This window comes from Sorex fumeus, unplaced genomic scaffold, assembly GCF_029834395.1.
Source record: "Sorex fumeus unplaced genomic scaffold, SorFum_2.1 ptg000033l, whole genome shotgun sequence".
Classification (NCBI taxonomy): Eukaryota; Metazoa; Chordata; class Mammalia; order Eulipotyphla; family Soricidae; genus Sorex; species Sorex fumeus.
This window is the reverse complement of record NW_026606090.1, coordinates 29567514-29585667: the sequence shown is the minus strand read 5'-3', so window position 1 is coordinate 29585667 and position 18154 is coordinate 29567514. Positions and strand designations below refer to the sequence as shown.

Sequence of the window (18154 nt, the reverse complement as noted above, 5' to 3'; positions counted from 1 at the left end):
AATATTGGAGCTTTGTTCGCACATCAACACAAAAGCTAATTCCAGTAAAGTAATCCTAGGATTGGGGATTTCGTGTTCTTGTGTATTTACCTACATAAAACTGAGCCACGTGCCTAAATTTCTGTTTCTACTTTTGAGCCTATTTATTGCAGGCTTTTTCTTTTTATTAACCTTCGGCTCTGTAGTTTACAGTGCTTTTCACGTGTAACACTTAACCTTCTTTCACTCTCCCTCCTCCAGATTGAAAGTTTTCCTGCACCACTGTTGCATTTTCTTTCTTGTCATAGGCATCCCCATCCTGCCTCCCCCCAAAGGGCATGCTTCCTGCTGAAGACCCCTTCTCATGCTCTCTCATTGGGCCTTTGTTATTTCATTGTTATGGTTCTTTATATCCCATATAGGAGAAAGATCATTCCAAGTCTGTTTCCCTCCCTTCCTCTCCCTCAGACCAACCAACAGCAGCTCCATTTTTAAATCAAAAATGTTTTTCTTTTTTAGCATTTCCTAGAGTCATCCCTGCGGCCTTAGGTCATCCCCTGTCTGATTTGTCTGTTTGCTGAACTGCAATATGGGGACTGGGAACTTAAACTCACCTTTTGCTTAGGGTGAAAATGGATGAGTGTGGTTTACAGTGAATCTCTTTCTTTTGGATTTAGTATTTTTAGGTTATTGTTTCTTGTCTTTTAGAGAGTAGAGTTTGCATTTTGGAGGCAAACTATACGTATATTTTTAGAATCATACATGGTACAGTTATTTCAAAATTATCACTGGCTTTTTAAAAAATACTTTTTTTTCTTTTAAACATCTCTGAAGGAATCATATTTAAGAATTTATGTAATACTTCAGTGTAGGACCACAGCTTGTATATATCTTTTTCAATGAATATTATCTTGAAGTCGGAGATACACAGTCCAGGAGGTGAGTCGCTTGCCTTCCATGAGACCAACTCCTGCTGGTCCGAGACTCCGGGGATAGTCTGGGGCACTGCCAGGGGTCACTCCTGAGCACAGAGCCAGGAATAGCTCCTAAGTACTGCCAAGTGTGACCCAAAAATTATAAACTATTTTTTAAGTAGTAATGTATTTCCTTATGACATTAGCAGAAAGGCTATGTACCTTAATTTGAATATTAATAATTTATTAATTCTTTAACACTTCCAGAGGACTAGCTAACTAATTTAGAGGTGCGTCATGTTACTCTTCATTTTTCTCCCCTCTTATTAGCAAAAAGGGACTTAGAAATTTTTAATCCTGTAGCCATATTTGTTATCATAAATATTTTACTGAACTACATGGAAAGTATCATGTTAAGCGAAATGAGTCAGAAAGAGAGGGACAGACATAGAAAGATTGCATTCATCTGGGAAACATAAAGTAACAAAATAGGAGACTAATACCCAAGAATAGCCGAGATAAGTACCGAGAGGTTCACTCCATGGCTTGGAGGCCATCCGCACATGCTAAGGGAAAAGGCAGCTCAAATAAAAAAAGGGAGCACCAAATAAAAGTGTTGGGAGGATGGGAGATGCATGCTGAAAGTAGACTATAGACCGAACATGATTGCCACTCAATGCAACCACAGAACCCAAAAGGAGAGAGAGAACAAAAGGGAATGCCCTGCCACAGAGGTAGAGTGGGATGGGGGGGATTGTGGGTGGGAGGGATACTGGGATCAGTGGTGGTGGAAAATGGGCACTGGTGGAGGGATGGGTACTCGATCATTATATAATTGAAACCCAAGCACAATAATTTGTAAGTCTAAAGCTGTACCTCATGGTGTTTAACTAATAAAAATTAAAATATATATACATATATATAATATATATATATATATTTTACCAAAAATTTATTCCTTCTAGTCATATCTCACCTTTTAAAGTCAATATATTTTTTTAAAAAAGAATTTCTGACTATTGAGAGGCTTCAGTTGTATTTTTTTCCCACTAATTCCTAGTGATCATATTGACATTATACCATTAAGTGGATTTTAATGATCATCTATGTTATGTTTAAACTTTTCTAGACAGACTTATTTTCAAGTGCAGAACCTCAGGAAGGACTGAACAACAGACTGAGGGTGAAGGAAGCCTGTTTGCCGTCACCATCCGTGTCCAGCACAGACCCTTTATTCCAAGAAGAGAAGATGGTTTTGGTAAATGTCACTTTCAAGAAAGAATATTTAACTTAAGTGTGTTTTTATTAACTTTTGAATATTATAAGCTATGTCTTAGGATAAGTTTCTTTTGATTATACACTATCATTGTCTTCCCGTTGTTCATCGATTTGCTCAAGCGGGCCCAGTAATGTCTCCATTGTGACACTTGTTACTGTTTTTGGCATATCGATGTATTTATTTTTTATTGCATAATTACTATTTTAAAAGATTTTAGTCTGAGGCACCGTTACTCACAATACTGCTAGTGATAGGGTTTTATGCATACAATGTTCCATTTATACTTAATATATCACTTGATCACTTCTAACACCGGCGAACTGCTGCCCGGCAACAAGGCCGCAGCTGACCCGGAGAGCAGGAACCATGACCGGCAGCTGCAGCAGCTCGGCTCCTTCTCCATGGCCTGGGCCAGTCACGTCTTCCTGGGGTGCCAGTACCCTCACTTAATATATTACTGAAGTATATTTATTTGTACTTATTATTTCAATCATGACTTAAAAATAAGTAAATAATTAATAAGATTAATAATTAACTATTAGTGTGTGTCCCAAAAATAAATAATCATCAAGATTGCCTAAATATAAGCGGAAATCGTAGAACAGGGTGAATGGCAAACCTATATGTTCTGTTTATGAGCAGGCTTAGATATTTGACTGTCCTATAGAAAGATGTGTAGACTGAAGGCTCCAAGGAGCTAGAAAAATGTTGGTTGCATTTGTTTGTTTGTTTTGGGGCCACACCGGATGATGCACTGAGGAATTACTCCTGGTGGTGCTCAGGGGACCCTAGGGATGCCCGGGATTGAGCTGGTCCACATGCATGGCAAGAGCCCTGCCAATCTGGCCCCTAGAAACGTTTTAAAAAGCAAAACTTGCTTTTTTATTCTATATAGTTCTGTTTTAAACTTCATAATGATCTTTGAACAAAGTCTGTTTACTGTGAAAAATGGCTAAGCTTAATGTTTCTTCATTGTTCTGATATAAATCCATAAGGCTTTTGAGGTTTTTTAAATGTACAGAATGGAGAGTAATCTTAATGGAATAAGAACAGAATGAGGCTTCTAGCCAACTTTCATTAACTTGTGTTCCTACCCTCTTTGACATTAATTTGAAAAGGGCTACGTGGTTTATTGTCAGCTTTGCTAATCTCTGTGCCTCTATGCAGTAGGCTGCAATATATGGTTTTATTGTGATTAATGTTTAATATAAATAAAAGAGTCAATAGCTTGTCTTAGTAACTTAATAGAGCTATATTCAGTTGGTCAAATCCCTTAAATAAATACAGAGCCATTACACAAGTAACCAAATAATTTTTTGTGCTATTTTTGAAATAGTAGAATGGGAACTTTAAGTTCAGTTTTTTAATTTAAATAGTAACTATGCATATGTTAAATATGCTTATATGTACAGAATTTGATTGTATTCTCCAAAATTTCTGTACAGAATGCATTCCAGTACATAGCTCTGATAGGTTTCATGTATTGTATTACAAACTCATACTTAAAGATGTAAAGAGTGATATACCTTCATTTATTTCTTTTGATATTTTTGGATATATTTTATTATATAACATATTGGCATAATTATCTATACCTCCCAGGAGTTTTAGAGGGTCTTACAAGTTAACCACAAAATTAAACATCCTAAGGACTAATTAATCAGGAGCAATAATACAATTAGTTTTAGGTAATTTGATGCCTGGTATCAAATAACCCTGAAATTAGGCACACATGGTGCATACTGTCTGATAGAAAAAGGTAGAAATTTAATGAAAGTAATTTTAGACCAATCTTTGAAAGTTGAAAACATGGCTTGTGTTCTGTTCTGTAACAATACCCACATTCACACAAATACAATTTAGATTTAGACTCAGAATAAACTAGAAACGTATTGAAATAATTTAGAGATGAGCGACTATAAAGTTGAGTGTTTAAAAGAGTATGATATTTAAATAGGTTTGGGGCATCATTTGTTTTAAAAAGTTATATATATGTCTGTTTGTAACACTATCTTAAGTTTAACACATTTCACATTAAGTTCATGAAATGAATTTATGATGAATTAGAAATGACAGCCCTTGTTAAATTGTGGTTATTGTTAGGAATAGATTGGATTAAAAGTATTAAAATATTCACAAGAACTATTTATAGAATTCATACAGAGCCTTACATTATCACCAAACAATTTAGAACTTTCTTCTTGGAATTCATTCATCTAAAGTACCATGTGTTTTTCAAATATATGAAATAGTGGGTTATACTTCGCTATATAATTTATTCAAAGGTTGTGGCAACTGTCAGACTTAGAATCACAGTTGTTTGATACTAATAATTTTTAAGTTAATTACAGAAGGTAAGGGATTGATTTCATCACTGACACTGGGTGATTTTGTTTTATTCAATATAATAAGTATTAACAGTAGAAAATGTAGCGTTCTTTAATGTGGATAGTTTTTAAAAATAGTTGAAGTGAAAATTTAGGACAAATTGTGTTCATTGTTTACTTCTCAACATGTATTTTCTTACGGTTTTGGATGTTTTATTTCCATACCATGCAGTAGCGACTTTGAAAACTCACTGGTGATTTTATTGCTGTCTCTAGAAGCGTGAAGCTGAGAACAGGAGACTGCCGCTCACAGCAGTTGGCAGGCCCTTATCCCAAGCGGTGAGGGCTGGCTACCCACTCCAGACGCAGGGAGCAGGCCTGACTCCAGAGGTTCAGAAGATTATTGCTGATGTTATCCGAAACCCTCCCGTCAACTCAGGTGATAACCATGATCCTCCTCTACAGTCTTAATGACTTGAGTCATTGAACCCAGGTGAAACAAACAAGCAACCCACTGATATTTTTCATTTTAACAGCATTAACTCTTTATGTTGCTGTGAAAACTTTAGTATTATAATGCTTTTTTTTTTTCAGAAAGCAGTCTTTCCTCCCATTGTCATGCAGAGAGAAGCTAGTTTAAGAAATCTTTGTTTCACTTTTCATCTTCAAATTACAGTATCTGTACCTATCTCCAAATATTGCACCTTTGTCCTTTTCTAATTCCCACCTAATCACTGAAAAAAAAGACTCCTCCCCCGATATTCATATCTTATACATTGCTGAGTTTTGGCTTTTCTAAACATTTCTGATTCTTTGTCATGGTTTTAAGTTTCTAGTTAAAAGACTCAGTGATGGCAGTCACTATTGACGATGAAGGGATGGGCCAAGTTTCTTTGGGGGGCGGGGGGGGGGGCAAGTTCTGTAGGCCCTCTTGTCATTACCAATCCCAGGAGAGCTTCCTTTTGTCATTTTGCTGTAGAACTTCAACTGCATTTACAAAATATTGAGCTACCTTGCTTTCATTATAGAATTGTTTTTAATATGCCTACGTTAAAATTACGATTTGGTTTCTTTTATAGAAAGGAAGAAACATTGAAAGTGCTGCTGGTTTGCTTTCTAAACCATATAAGATTGGCTCTTAAACAACGTGAAGGCATGGAGAGTGACAACATTCATTGTTGGTTGAATCTATGACTGTGGAATCAAATATCTGTATATAAATAATTGAATCTGTATAGTTCATATCTTTGTTTTCAAGAGTTTTTAAAGTGGGAGAATTTTAGATTTGGAAAGGAAATTAGAAATCATTAAATTTTCACTTTCTAATTTCTACCCTGTTTCAGAGAGAGTAATTTGAGGCCTATATAGAGTTTTGAAATTGTTTTATAGCATTTCAAAGCTAATGAAATGAATTTTTTCTTAATTTAATTTTGGTATAAATATTATATACCTATTTTTCCTAATTTTATTCCTTTAGGTAATACTGACAATTTTTTAAAAAGAAATATGAAGTTTCTAACTTTCATACAGGATTTTGGTTTACAAATCTTTGAATGATGAGTAAAATAAAATGGTTAATTATATCCAGTTGAATAGAAGTAGATCTGGTTATTTTCTACCATGTCTAGTGCCCTTTATGTTCTGAGTTTACTCAATTCTGTTTCTGACATTAGATAACCTTTAAATTAAGCAGTGTTAAAAATCAAGCAAAATATATAAGCAAGAAAATTATAATCATTAAAAAATATCAGATACCTAAATAAAATCTTTGTAATCCATTAGTGACTAAAACATTCGTGAAAACATGTGCCTTTGGCCTGGGGAGATAGGTTGGTCAGTAGATTGGAGCATACAGGACTCTGGCACGAACCGGCGCAGTCACCACCAGGAGTAATTCTCAGGTACTGCTGGGTGCAGCCAAAAAAACAAAACCAAAAAAATTGGAAATAGAAATCAAACATTTGCTTTAACTTATACACAAAGTATAGTGACTACATTTTATTATGATATAAATAATGAAGTGAAATTCCAAAAGACTATAGAGAACTCTTTTAAATATACCATTGTTCTCGTTTCTTATCACTGCACTGTATGTAAATTGTACTTAAAATATGAAAAAACATGTTATTGTGGCTCACTACAAAAGTTAAAGTTGAGAAAGTTCAAAAAGATTATGACTATCATTTATACATTTTATTTCCTTTGAAATAGATTTATAATACATAAATCCATAAATCTAAAATAGTACTTTTGAATATTTTAAAAATAAAACATTTGATCACCTACTGGCAGAAACATTATTGAATTTTATTTTTAATTATTTTACTTTTTGGTGTTTGAGCCTCAGCTAGCAGTGCTTAGGGGTGACTTCCAGCCCTGCAGTTCAGCACATGTGGTGCCAGGGATTGAACCCAGGCCTCTTGCCTGCAAAGCACACACTCAGCGGTTGGGTTATCTCTGCCCTGGGTTTTAAGGCGATAACGTACTACATTAATGATTAATATTTGGGTGTTATTTATCTTTGTTTAACTGTCACTACAATACTTAGCACATTGACATTAATGTCTGCCATCAGTGGCTCACACTTGGAATGTGACTTAATTTACAAAATTGCAGCACCCATGTCAGTGTGTTAATTCAGGTTTTAATGAGCAAGTTTGATTGGTATTTAAATTTTATACAATCTTTAGTTGGGAATATTTCTGTACATTAATATAACTTTGTACCTAAAAATGGATTATTTGAGAATTGAGAAGTTTTACTTATCATTTTCATGATACCTTATTTGCTAAGTAGATTTTGTCTCTGAGCTCTTAATATTTATAGAGATTCTGAACCTTTAACTTCTTTTAATTCATATTTATATAATTTTCAACTGCTTTGTAATTCTGCTTAATAATAAATTAAGCAAAGATTTTAATGAGGCACCTGGATTACAGTTTGAGTAACCTTGTTCCCCTGTTCTTTCTGCATGAGAGTGGGAAATTAGAGGTGGCTTCTAAGGGACCTGCCATAAAAGTAGAGGAAATATGATCTCTTTTGAAGCACTGAAGGAGTTCAGCCAGTGTTCATTATTTTTGTTTCTAGATATTTTCAGCATTGACTTGCATGGGAAGTTAGGGCAGAATGCATCTTTAACACCTAGTGCCACTCATTTATATATAAGTAATGTAGGATGCCTTTAAAATAAAAATATAAAGGGTACTTATAGAAATATGTAAGTAAACATGAACTTTTCTGATTATATCTAGAAATGCTATTGATAGCATAATAACTGTATATTCATTAAATCATAACTGATTTAAAATAGTAGGTAATTGTTTATCTACCATAACTTTTACAACTTTTACAAAATTATAATTTTAGAGATAAATTGATTCAAAGTGAAGTACTTCATTTTCTTTTCAAAATAACTTAACCTGTGATACTGATACTGTGTGATAGCTCACGATTTGTGTGAATTTTTCAGAAGAAAATTGGTTCATCAATGTTGCATGACAGTATGATGAAATAAGATAGTTATCCAATTTTAAAGATGACAGTTAGACAAGGTAGTTAGAGTTATTGACAAGTAGGAAAATCTGTATAATTTTTCTAGAGCAGTATTACTGAGAAAGGTGTGTGAGCTATAATGTACAGTGTTAGATTTTCTAGTAGGCATCCATCTTAAAAAATAAAACAGCTATGATTAATTATAATTATGTAATCTAATTAACCCAATATATTTAAATATTCATCATTTCAACATGTAATCAAATTTAGAAATTGCCAATGAGATATTTATGTGCTGTTAAAATTAATCCTTTGAAATGTTATGTGATTTACATTTATAATATCTCAATTCTAGTGCTAAATTTTATTTTAAAATACTTGATATGTATCAAGCTTCCATAAAATTTGCAGTTAAATAGGTAGATGAAGGTACTCAAGTTGTTCAGTATACGTAAAATTTCCTGATAACAGAATCTAGTATTTTAAATTCATTAGAATTACTTAGTTTTTTTTTTTTTTTGCTTTTTGGTCATACCTAGCAATGCTCAGGGATTATTCCTGGCTCTGCACTCAGGAATTATTCCTGGCGGTGCTTGGGGGACCATATGGGATGCTGGGAATTGAACCCAGGTCGGCCGCGTGCAAGGCAAACGCCCTACCCGCTGTGCTATCACTCTAGCCCCTAGAATTACTTAGATTTTAAATTCATTAAAATTACATAGAAATGAGAATTTGGTACCTTAACCACACTAGCCATATTTTAAGTACTTGGTAACTGCATGTGGTTGGGGTTATTGTGTTGAACAGTCAAGTCTAGAAGTAATTGGACCATATATGTCAAAATGTGAAGTATTTAACCTTAAAAGAATGTTTAACCTTAGCAATTACTCTTTTAGAAATCTAGAAAAATAGAAAGATCTGTGTAATATAAAGTTCATGAGACATTTATTTTTATTTTCATTTTGTTCATTTGATTTTTGGGCTACACCTTGTAGTTGCTAAATGTTCTACTGGATATAGTGGCTTGATGCTCAGAGGTCTCTCCCAGTGGTGCTCTGAGGACCATGTGGTGCTGGAGATTGAACCCAGGTCTCTGCAGCTCAGCACATTGAACTACTTACTCAGCCCAGGAAACTTCTTTTCCTTAAAGAAGAATAAACTCAAAATAAATTCTGAGTTACACGTACAAAAAGATTCCTTGCTTGTTGAATATAATGAAGTAGTAAAATTGGTATGTGGTATTAATGGTACAATGCAAGGAACAAATAATTTTGGTTTGGTTCATAGACTGTTACCGTAAAGATTTAATTATATTTAGGGGTTATCTTGACTTTGAAGCATTTGGTTAGCAGGAGGTTTACATTTTAATACTGTCCTAATTTTTATTAACACTGGATACTTCTCTTCCTCCCTGGCAAGCTCCCCGTGGCATATTTGATAAGCCAAAAACTGTAATAACAAGTCTGACAATGGAGACGTTACTGGGGCCCGCTCGAGCAAATCGATGAACAACAGGAGGACAGTGCTACAGTGCTATCCCTTTACCTACTTTCAACACTCAGCTCCTGTCTAGAGTGATCATTTCCAAATAATACTGTCATACTGGTCCGTTCTCTATCCTAGGTGCCCTTCACCCCTAACACATTTGTGGCAAGCTTCCAACCATGGACCAGTTCTCATGGCCTCTGTTTTCCCTGGCCTTGGATATTAGGCTTATATTATGGGGTTTTTTTTTTCCCCAGATTCCATAAATGAATGCAGTCATTCTATGTCTGTCCCTCTCTTTCTAACTAATTTCACTTAGCATGATACTGTCCACGTCCATCCACGTACAAACAGATTTCATTACTTCATTTTCTTTAACAGCTGCATTAAATTCCATTGTGTAGATGTACCATAGTTTCTTTGTCCAGTCATCTGTTCTCAGGCATTCAGATTGTTTCTATATTCTGGCTATTGTGTAGAGTGTTGCAGTGAATATCTAAGTGCAGATGGTGTTTGTGCTGTGTTTTGGGGCCCCCAGGGTGTATCCCAGAAGAGGTATTGGTAGGTCAACTGGGAATTCAATATCTAGTTTTTGTGAGGAATGTTCATATAGTTTTCCAAAAATATACCATTGAATTATTTTTTAAAATGTTTTTTCTTAATTCTTAAAATAAGACAGCTTTTCAAGATCACTTGTTTAGCTAATAGGCACTTAAAAGAAGAGCTAACTTTTACTATATTGTGATGTTCTTTTGTAAGGTCCTTTTTTATCAGAATTTTGTTTAAAGGTACTAGCTACTGTATTAATCATAATTTATAAGAAGCTAACTTGTCATTGATCTTTAGAATTTGGAGCTTAATTTCTTTTAGGAAATTTTCTGTTAATTCTGATTAACAAAAATTTCTATTAATTTTGATTCACATGGAAGTCTACAAAAGATAAACGAAAATTTTGAAAATCTTTTCAAGTTTTGACTACACAGCTTATGCAGTTAGTTGCACTGCTGTTGCTCTCGGACTGGCAATTTGAAGGTACAGGGGGTGCAGGAGAGAGAGGGATGTGTGTTTTTTTTTTTTTTATTAGTGAAACACCATGAGGTACAGTTGTAGATTTACAATTTTTTGTGCTTGGGTTTCGATTATACAATGATCAGATACCCATCCCTCCACCAGTGCCCATTTTCCACCACCATGGATAATATCCCTCCCACCCCCATCCCCCCATCCCCCCTGCCTCTGTGGCAGGGCAATCCCCTGTGTTCTCTCTCTCCTTTTGGGTGTTGTGGTCTGCAAAAAAGGCATTGAGTGGCAAACATGTTCAGTCCATTGTCTACTTTAGACATGCATCTCCCCTCCTGGGAGGATCCTCCAAACATCCTTTATTTGGTGCTCCCTTCTCTATCTGAACAGCCCTTTCCTCTAGGATACCCGGCTGGCCTCTAAGTTATGGAGTAATCCTCCGGGTGCTGATCTCAGCTATTCTTGGGTATTAATCTCATACTTTGTTACTTTATATCCCCCAGATGAATGCAATCTTTCTATGTCTATCCCTCTCTTTCTGACTCATTTCGCTTAGCATGATACTTTCCATATTGTACCACTTGTATTTAAATTTCATGACTTCATCTTTTCTAAGAGCTACATAGTACTCCATTGTGTAGACGTACCAAAGTTTCTTTAACCAGTCATCTGTTCTTGGGCATTCAGGTTTCTTCCAGTTTCTGGCTATTGTAAAGAGTGCTGCAATGAACAAACAAGTGCAGATGTCACTTCGACTATACATTTTTGCCTCTCTGGGATATATTCCCAGGAGTGGTATTGCTGGGTCAAATGGGAGCTCAATTTCCAATTTTTTGAGAATCGTCCATACTGTTTTCCAGAAGGGCTGAACCAGTCGACAGAGGGATGTGTGTTTACACCATTTATTTCCTGTAGGACTACAGGCCTTTGAAAGAGTGGAACATTTTCTTAGTAAACCTTCCTCCTTTCTTTCTAAAACATATTTCACTGTTTGTAGCAGTTAGGTTTTCTAACATAGTCTGCATAATTTTAAATTTCAAAAATCTTTTACAGATACGAGTCAAATGAAACTAATTAGAACGTTAGTTCCTGAAGACATTGACACATATCTTATCCACATGGCAATTGAAATTCTGGAAAAAGATCATAATAATAAATCGTTCTGCCAACCTTCATACGATTCCAGCATAAAGAGGTGTTACCCTGACTCTGAAGAGGGCTGTTCAAGTTCTAAGAGACACAAGGAAGAAGGCATTAGTACGAAGGTGTTAATTTTATGTACAATTTTTAGTGTATAAGATTATTCAGTTTGTGTACTCTAATACTAGAATAAGTTACTATAAGAAGTCAGTGTAATGTACTTTACTTTACGTGAGTCTAATCTGATAAGTAATTTTTTTTTAAAGACAGAAAGAGGGAATATAGTTCATCTATTTAGCTTACTTGTGTGAAGTAAAGATAGTAAGATATCGGCTGCGTGACATCTTACTATCTCATTCTTACTTTGGACGACCTGGCAGGCTACCAAATGTAACCTGCCCACACGGCAGAGTCTGGCAAGCTCCCCGTAATGTACCCATTGTGCCAAATGCCAGTAACAATGATGGGTCTCATTCTCCTAATCCTGAAAGTGCCTTAAATATGGCACTTTTGAAAATCTCAGGGTTAGGGCAAAGGAGACGTTACTGGGGCCTGCTCGAGGCAATGGACGAACACCAGGATGATCGTGATCGTGTGAAGTTGTCAACGTAATATTTACATCTCATCTGAACTACATAGCTCTAAAGTTTGTTATTAACTGTAATAATAAGCATATGGCAGTTTATGTGGTGAATGAGACTGAAAACAAGTTTTATGGTAAAACACTGCCAGGCAGTTTCATCATTCTGACATTCTTTATGCCTGGTTCCTATTACACAGAATGAGGATAATTACGTTCCTATTACATTGATGATATGAGGGTAATTGCTGATCAAGATTTTGGGCTATTCCAATATGCTTTTATTTTTAAAAGTTTCATGTTTTATTCTTTCAATAAATTCTTATTGAGGATCTACTATGTACTAGGTACTATTCTAGTTGTGATGCTGTATTTTTAACCATTTTTATTGATGTACTGGGATTTACAATATTGTTACTTACACTTTACGTGCATGCATTATTCCAGCACCACACCCATCACCAGAGCAACCCACCTCCCTGCACCTGTGTCTCAAAGGCCTTTCCCATCTCTCTTTGTTGTAACTCTAATTCTGATGACTCTGGCAATTCGTTGTTGGTCCCTTACTGTGTTTCTTTATATCCCACATGAGGAAGATGTTTTTTTTAATTGTGGAGGTGGTTACACCTATACATATACAGATAAATAAAGCTAAACTCCTGAATTTCTCCAGCATGTAAATTAGGAAGTTGATAAAGAAAAATTATTTTCAAAATATGTATCTTTTTTATAGGTAAATAAAATTTAAAAGTTATCAATGTGAATAATTTTTTGCTTGTACATTTTAAAATTAACATGAAGTAGAGAAATCCTACATATAAAATTTAGGGCTGGAGCAATAGCACAGCAGGTAGGTCGTTTGCCGTACACGCAGCCAACCCGGGTTTGATTCCCAGCATCCCATATGGTCCTCTGAGCACTGCCAGGAGTAATTCCTGAGTGCAGAGCCAGGAATAACCCCTGTGCATTGCCAGGTGTGGCCCAAAAAGAAAAAAAAAATAGTAGTAGTGAGGAGAATTAGGAAAAATTTAAGGAAAAATCTGAATAAGCCTATAAAAGTATAAAAGTGTGTTTTATCCTAAAAAATAGGTATTGGCTTTATATTAGGAAATACAGATAATATTTAAGTATCTGTGTTAATAGGTAACAGCTTACAATAAAAAATCTCTATAGATGTAACAAAATCACCTGGATAGATTTAGTACATTCAGCATAAATGAAGCATCAATTCATTACTGGAAAAGAATAGCATCCTTAGCAAGTTGGGGATAAACAGACCTTTCTTAATCTAGTGGAGGACAAGGGTAAGTGCCATGAGTGAATGCCATACTCAGTGGCCAAGGGCTGAGTAGTTTGTCTTGTCTTTTAAAGAAGTTCCTTTAGCGCTTCTTGAAAAACTGGCTTCATGCTATGAACTGCATAAACTGTAACTGTTCATGAAGCTCTGTATTATGGACCGGTTCCTTTGCTCATCCAGAACCACTGCCACGCACACGTCCTGCTGTCCAGAGATGGCACCTCCTGGCTGTGGCACTCACCCATCTTCTTAGTTGTGGTTGCACATGGGAGTTGCATCCCTTTACGAGGTACTTACCTGTTTTCCAGAAACCTTGCAGAGCTCCTGGGCTCCTGAGCAGAGTGGCCAGCATCACTGTGCATGTGGGACACTGGGCCTTTGAAGGCATCACATGCCCTCAGCCACTGCAGTATACCTCGAGCCCCTAAATATGGAGTTTTTTATTTCTACAAAGTTACAGTGTTCCAACTGGAATTTCAGGGAAGTTATCTTAAATATAACTTCTCATTGTGTACCTGTTAGCTTTTTCGGGATTTTACTGTTCACAGGTATCTCAGGATTTGCACATGATTTCTTTCATATAACTGTTGGAATATGTAGGTCTTCTGGCTCTAAGTGTTTTGTCTCCACATTCTTAAAGTTTGGGTTTTCTGAAAATACCTTTAAGTTTAGTTTCACCAAAAGTTTCAAGGACTTTTGGCCTTGCTATCCAGTTTACCTACTTTTCTGCTAAATTCAGAAAGATTAAAAAACAGTCTCATTTTAATGCATAATTTCCCAGATTTTATGCTAAATTTTGAAAAATAATGGTGAGGTGATCATTACATGAAGCTTATGAAATATTCTTGTGCACTTATTACTTAAAAACAGGGTACTGAATTATGTGGTGTCCTGCTACTGCTGCCCCACTCCCCAGACCCTCTCTTGCATCACTTGTTTCTTGCCTTGCATGAAAGTGATATATCCTGTCCTGTGCTGTTTCATTATCAGTTGAAATATAAATTGTTATTTAGAATCTGTTGTAGGAGCCTCAGAAATGCCTTAGGGGTAATAATGCTGTGAGCATATTATTACAATTCAGTCCTTCAGAATAATTTTTTTAAGCCTTGCTATTTTTAGATACAAGTTTTTTACTTTGAAAAGAAAAATAGTGCATACTTTAACTATTTTATATTTCATACAAATTTTGAAGGTCAATGAGAAATGTTTTGATGATGTTGCATTGAAAGAAGAAAGTCAGAGACTAACTTCTTGGGACCAGCCATTCAGCGATTCAGAAATAGAGGATCTGTTTACAGATTGTTACCCACAGGTATAATTGATTTAATAAAATAGATTATCACTAATATCTGGGACTGCACTTGTGCTCAGGGCTTACTTCTGGCTCGATTCTCAGGAATCTGGCTCGATTCTCAGGGATCACTCCCATGGTGATAGGGGACTTATGAGATGCCAGGAATTAAAACTAGGCTGGAAACCTCCCCGGCTCTACTGTCTCTGGCCCCAGCACTGGATTTCTTTAATAACTTGTAGCACGTGACAAGTTTAACCTTTTTCAAGTATAAAACTTTCATTTCTGCCAAGAATTAATTTTATCCCCGTTGAAATATTTGGAAATAATATTTTTGGGGAGGCCACACCCGATGATGCTCAGGGGTTACCCTAAGCTCTGTGCTCAGGGATTACTTCTGATTAAATTTTCCTGAAGTGCTTGGAGGATCATATACGGATTCCAGGGATCGAAACTGCATCAGCCGTGTGCAAGGCAAACATCCCCTACCTACTGTACTCCAGCCTTCTGGAAATACATTTTTTTAATTTAAATTTTATTGAATCACTGTGAGGTACACAGTTTCAAAGTTGTTCTTGATTCATTGGGTTTCAGTCATACAATGTTTCAACAGCCATTCCTTCACGAGTGCTGGAAATAATTTTTAAAAAGTAGTTGATGGATAATACGTACTTATGGCCTTCGTTCTTTTTGGCTTTTTGGGCCATACCCAGAGATGCTCAGGGGTTACTCCTGGTTCTGTGCTCAGGAGTTACTCCTGGAAGTGCTCAGGGCACCATATGGGATGCTGGGGATTGAACCCAGGTCAGCCATGTGCAAGGCAAATGCCTTCCCCGCTGTACTATTGCTCTGGCCCCATGGCCTTTATTCTTGAAATGGAATGAACTACACATTTATATGTTAGATTAATAGTTAGATACTTTGTCTGAAGCCTCATTTTAAACGAGGCCACTTTATAAAGTTGATCATATACTTGTGGAAAGTAACTGTCAGATTTCAAGTGGTTTGATTGAAATCAGATTTAATAATGATTTCTGTGTTATATTAGTTTGAGGATCTAATGCTTAAACTAAGATAACAAAAATGAATACAATTATAAGTTTAGGGACCATTTAGTTACTTAAAATAGTTTTTTTTTTCACTTGCAGATGGTCTAGTGTACAACTTCTGTGTTTAAAAAAATTTTCTGCAATTTCTATTTATTTTTTACTCAGGATTCAAAAATTTCATTTGATATGGGCTCCTGAAAATCATGCTAGGTATCATGCACATACTTATCTTTTTTCCTCAGAAGTGGATCTCTAGTTTTTACTTGAGTCTCAAGAATCTTTAAAACATAAAGTACTTAAAAAAATTAATTTGGTGAATGGCTTTTGAGTATGTACTATCTCCCAGCAACTCTTGGGGTGATGGTGATGATCAAACTGCTTTTGCAGGCTAGCATTGTAGAGAGGTAAGTTCCATGCTCTCCTAGTGATCTCTCTCTGTGCTTTTGTTCCACATGCGTGTGTGCCCAGGACTGTGTGGGCACACTGCGTGCACACACATCCTCAGGCACCACTTCATCAGACATTTTTCTGAGAACAGAGTTTGCCACTTTGGTCAACCCAAAGTAAATATAGCAAGAAACATAGATATGAAGTAATGTGCAGTTCTTTTCTTCCCTAGTAAATGTCTGTCCTTGAGTGTCTAAGAATAGCTCAGAATAAGACAACAGGTATTAGCTTGAATAAATGATAGAGTGAGTTCGGGGTTCTTTTGTTGCTGTTGTTTGCTTTTTTATTCAGAAGCAAATTTTACAGATCCCATCATTTTGTTTGGTGAGGGAAGGGTGCTGTTAGTGTTCTGCAAAAGGGCATAAGCATTTTCAGTGATAAAATATTTCTTTTTTTTCCTAGACTTCCTCTGAGACTTCGAAGGAAAAATTACCTGCCGAAGGAAATTATGTCAGAAAAAAAACAGTAGCCAAAACAAAAAAGAAGGGTCTTTTTAGTTAGGTTGGCTATTGTCAGAGAGTTTCTGTCTCACTGTGTTGTAAGAGGAGTTCTTACTTTTAAAGAGTAATATCTTTTTCAATTAAGAAACTCTCAAAGTAAAACTCACTTACTTATTCAACAACTTCTGTCTTAAAACAATTTTGTACAATTCACATAAAGTTTATATTTGTGTCATTGAAAGCCTGAGATTATCATTGAATAAAATTTTTATTGAATAAATATTAAAAAGATTTATTTAAGAAACTGTGCCACTGCCTTGTTTCATAATTTCTTTATCCTAGCAATATATTTGGAAAATGTAATGCTCAGTGATTTCATACATTAACAGTTTTTTGGTGAATATGATATTTTCCTATACTGTGAAAATTCTGCCCTATAAATGAAGAACGTGTAGCTATTACAAGTTGTACTTACTCTCTTTAGAAGGAGGTCACATTGTTAAATGGTTAGTGAACTAGTTCAGTAATAGTGAAATATTTGGGGCTCCCTGTAAGTAAGGAAAAAGAATAAGGGACACCTGTGATATTAAACAACTGTGCACTTTATTTTTATATACTATTTCTATAATTTTAAGTCATCTACTATGTGATCTTTAATTGACATTTTTCAAGTAAAAATAATAATAAATAAATTTTATAAAAGAACTAGAGAATCCAGCATAGACAAAAGAATAAAAAGAGTCTTCAGATCCCCATTTTTTCTCATCCCATTTCTAGTTCCTGTCTAGAAGGCTGCTGCAATTAAACACTGGGCTATAAACAGAAATGAGATTATGGTATATGCAGTTTATATTTTTTGATATTTAATAAAAAAATTTTCATATCAAAATGATGCTTATGACTTCATTTGGTGACTATGTGTTTGATTGAATATACTGTGCTACCCTTTTCTATTGATTTTATCATTTATGCTCCATATTTCATCATATTTCTAGAGGTAGAATTAGAATCAGACATCAACTTCGTTTTTTTACTTTCATTTCACTTGATTATGTTATGAACATGCTTTATCTTTGTTTTTAATATTCTTCCCAGAATTTTTCCTGCTTAGATGAGGTAGCATTGTGGTTGTCAGAGCTTGGCCTGCAGATTCTTAGGGGCGTGTGTTTCAGGACATCTGCAAAGCCAAGACTAATTAAAAAAAATTTTTTTTTCCTCTTTTAAAATTGAATCACACACAATGATACACACATTTACAAAGTTGTTAATGATTTGATTTCAGTCATATAATGCAAAACTAATTTTTTTTATATTTTTATTAGTGAGACACCATGAGGTACAGTTGTAGACTTACAGATTTTTGTGCTTGGGTTTCAATTATACAATGATCAAATACCCATCCCTCCACCAGTGC

At 35.3% G+C, this 18154-nt stretch overlaps 1 protein-coding gene across 1 annotated transcript in view; it reads left to right on the top strand.

The window, feature by feature from the left end:
* WRN (WRN RecQ like helicase) overlaps positions 1 to 16982 on the top strand; it is a 199509-nt gene extending 182527 nt beyond the window's left edge. Inside the window, exons 33-37 of the mRNA XM_056116631.1 lie at positions 2023 to 2151; positions 4776 to 4938; positions 11550 to 11761; positions 14706 to 14825; positions 16703 to 16982. Coding sequence (XP_055972606.1) covers positions 2023 to 2151; positions 4776 to 4938; positions 11550 to 11761; positions 14706 to 14825; positions 16703 to 16801 — 723 coding nt within the window. The 3' untranslated portion in view covers positions 16802 to 16982. The remainder of the gene's footprint in view (positions 1 to 2022; positions 2152 to 4775; positions 4939 to 11549; positions 11762 to 14705; positions 14826 to 16702) is intronic.
* The last annotated feature ends 1172 nt before the right edge of the window (positions 16983 to 18154 follow it).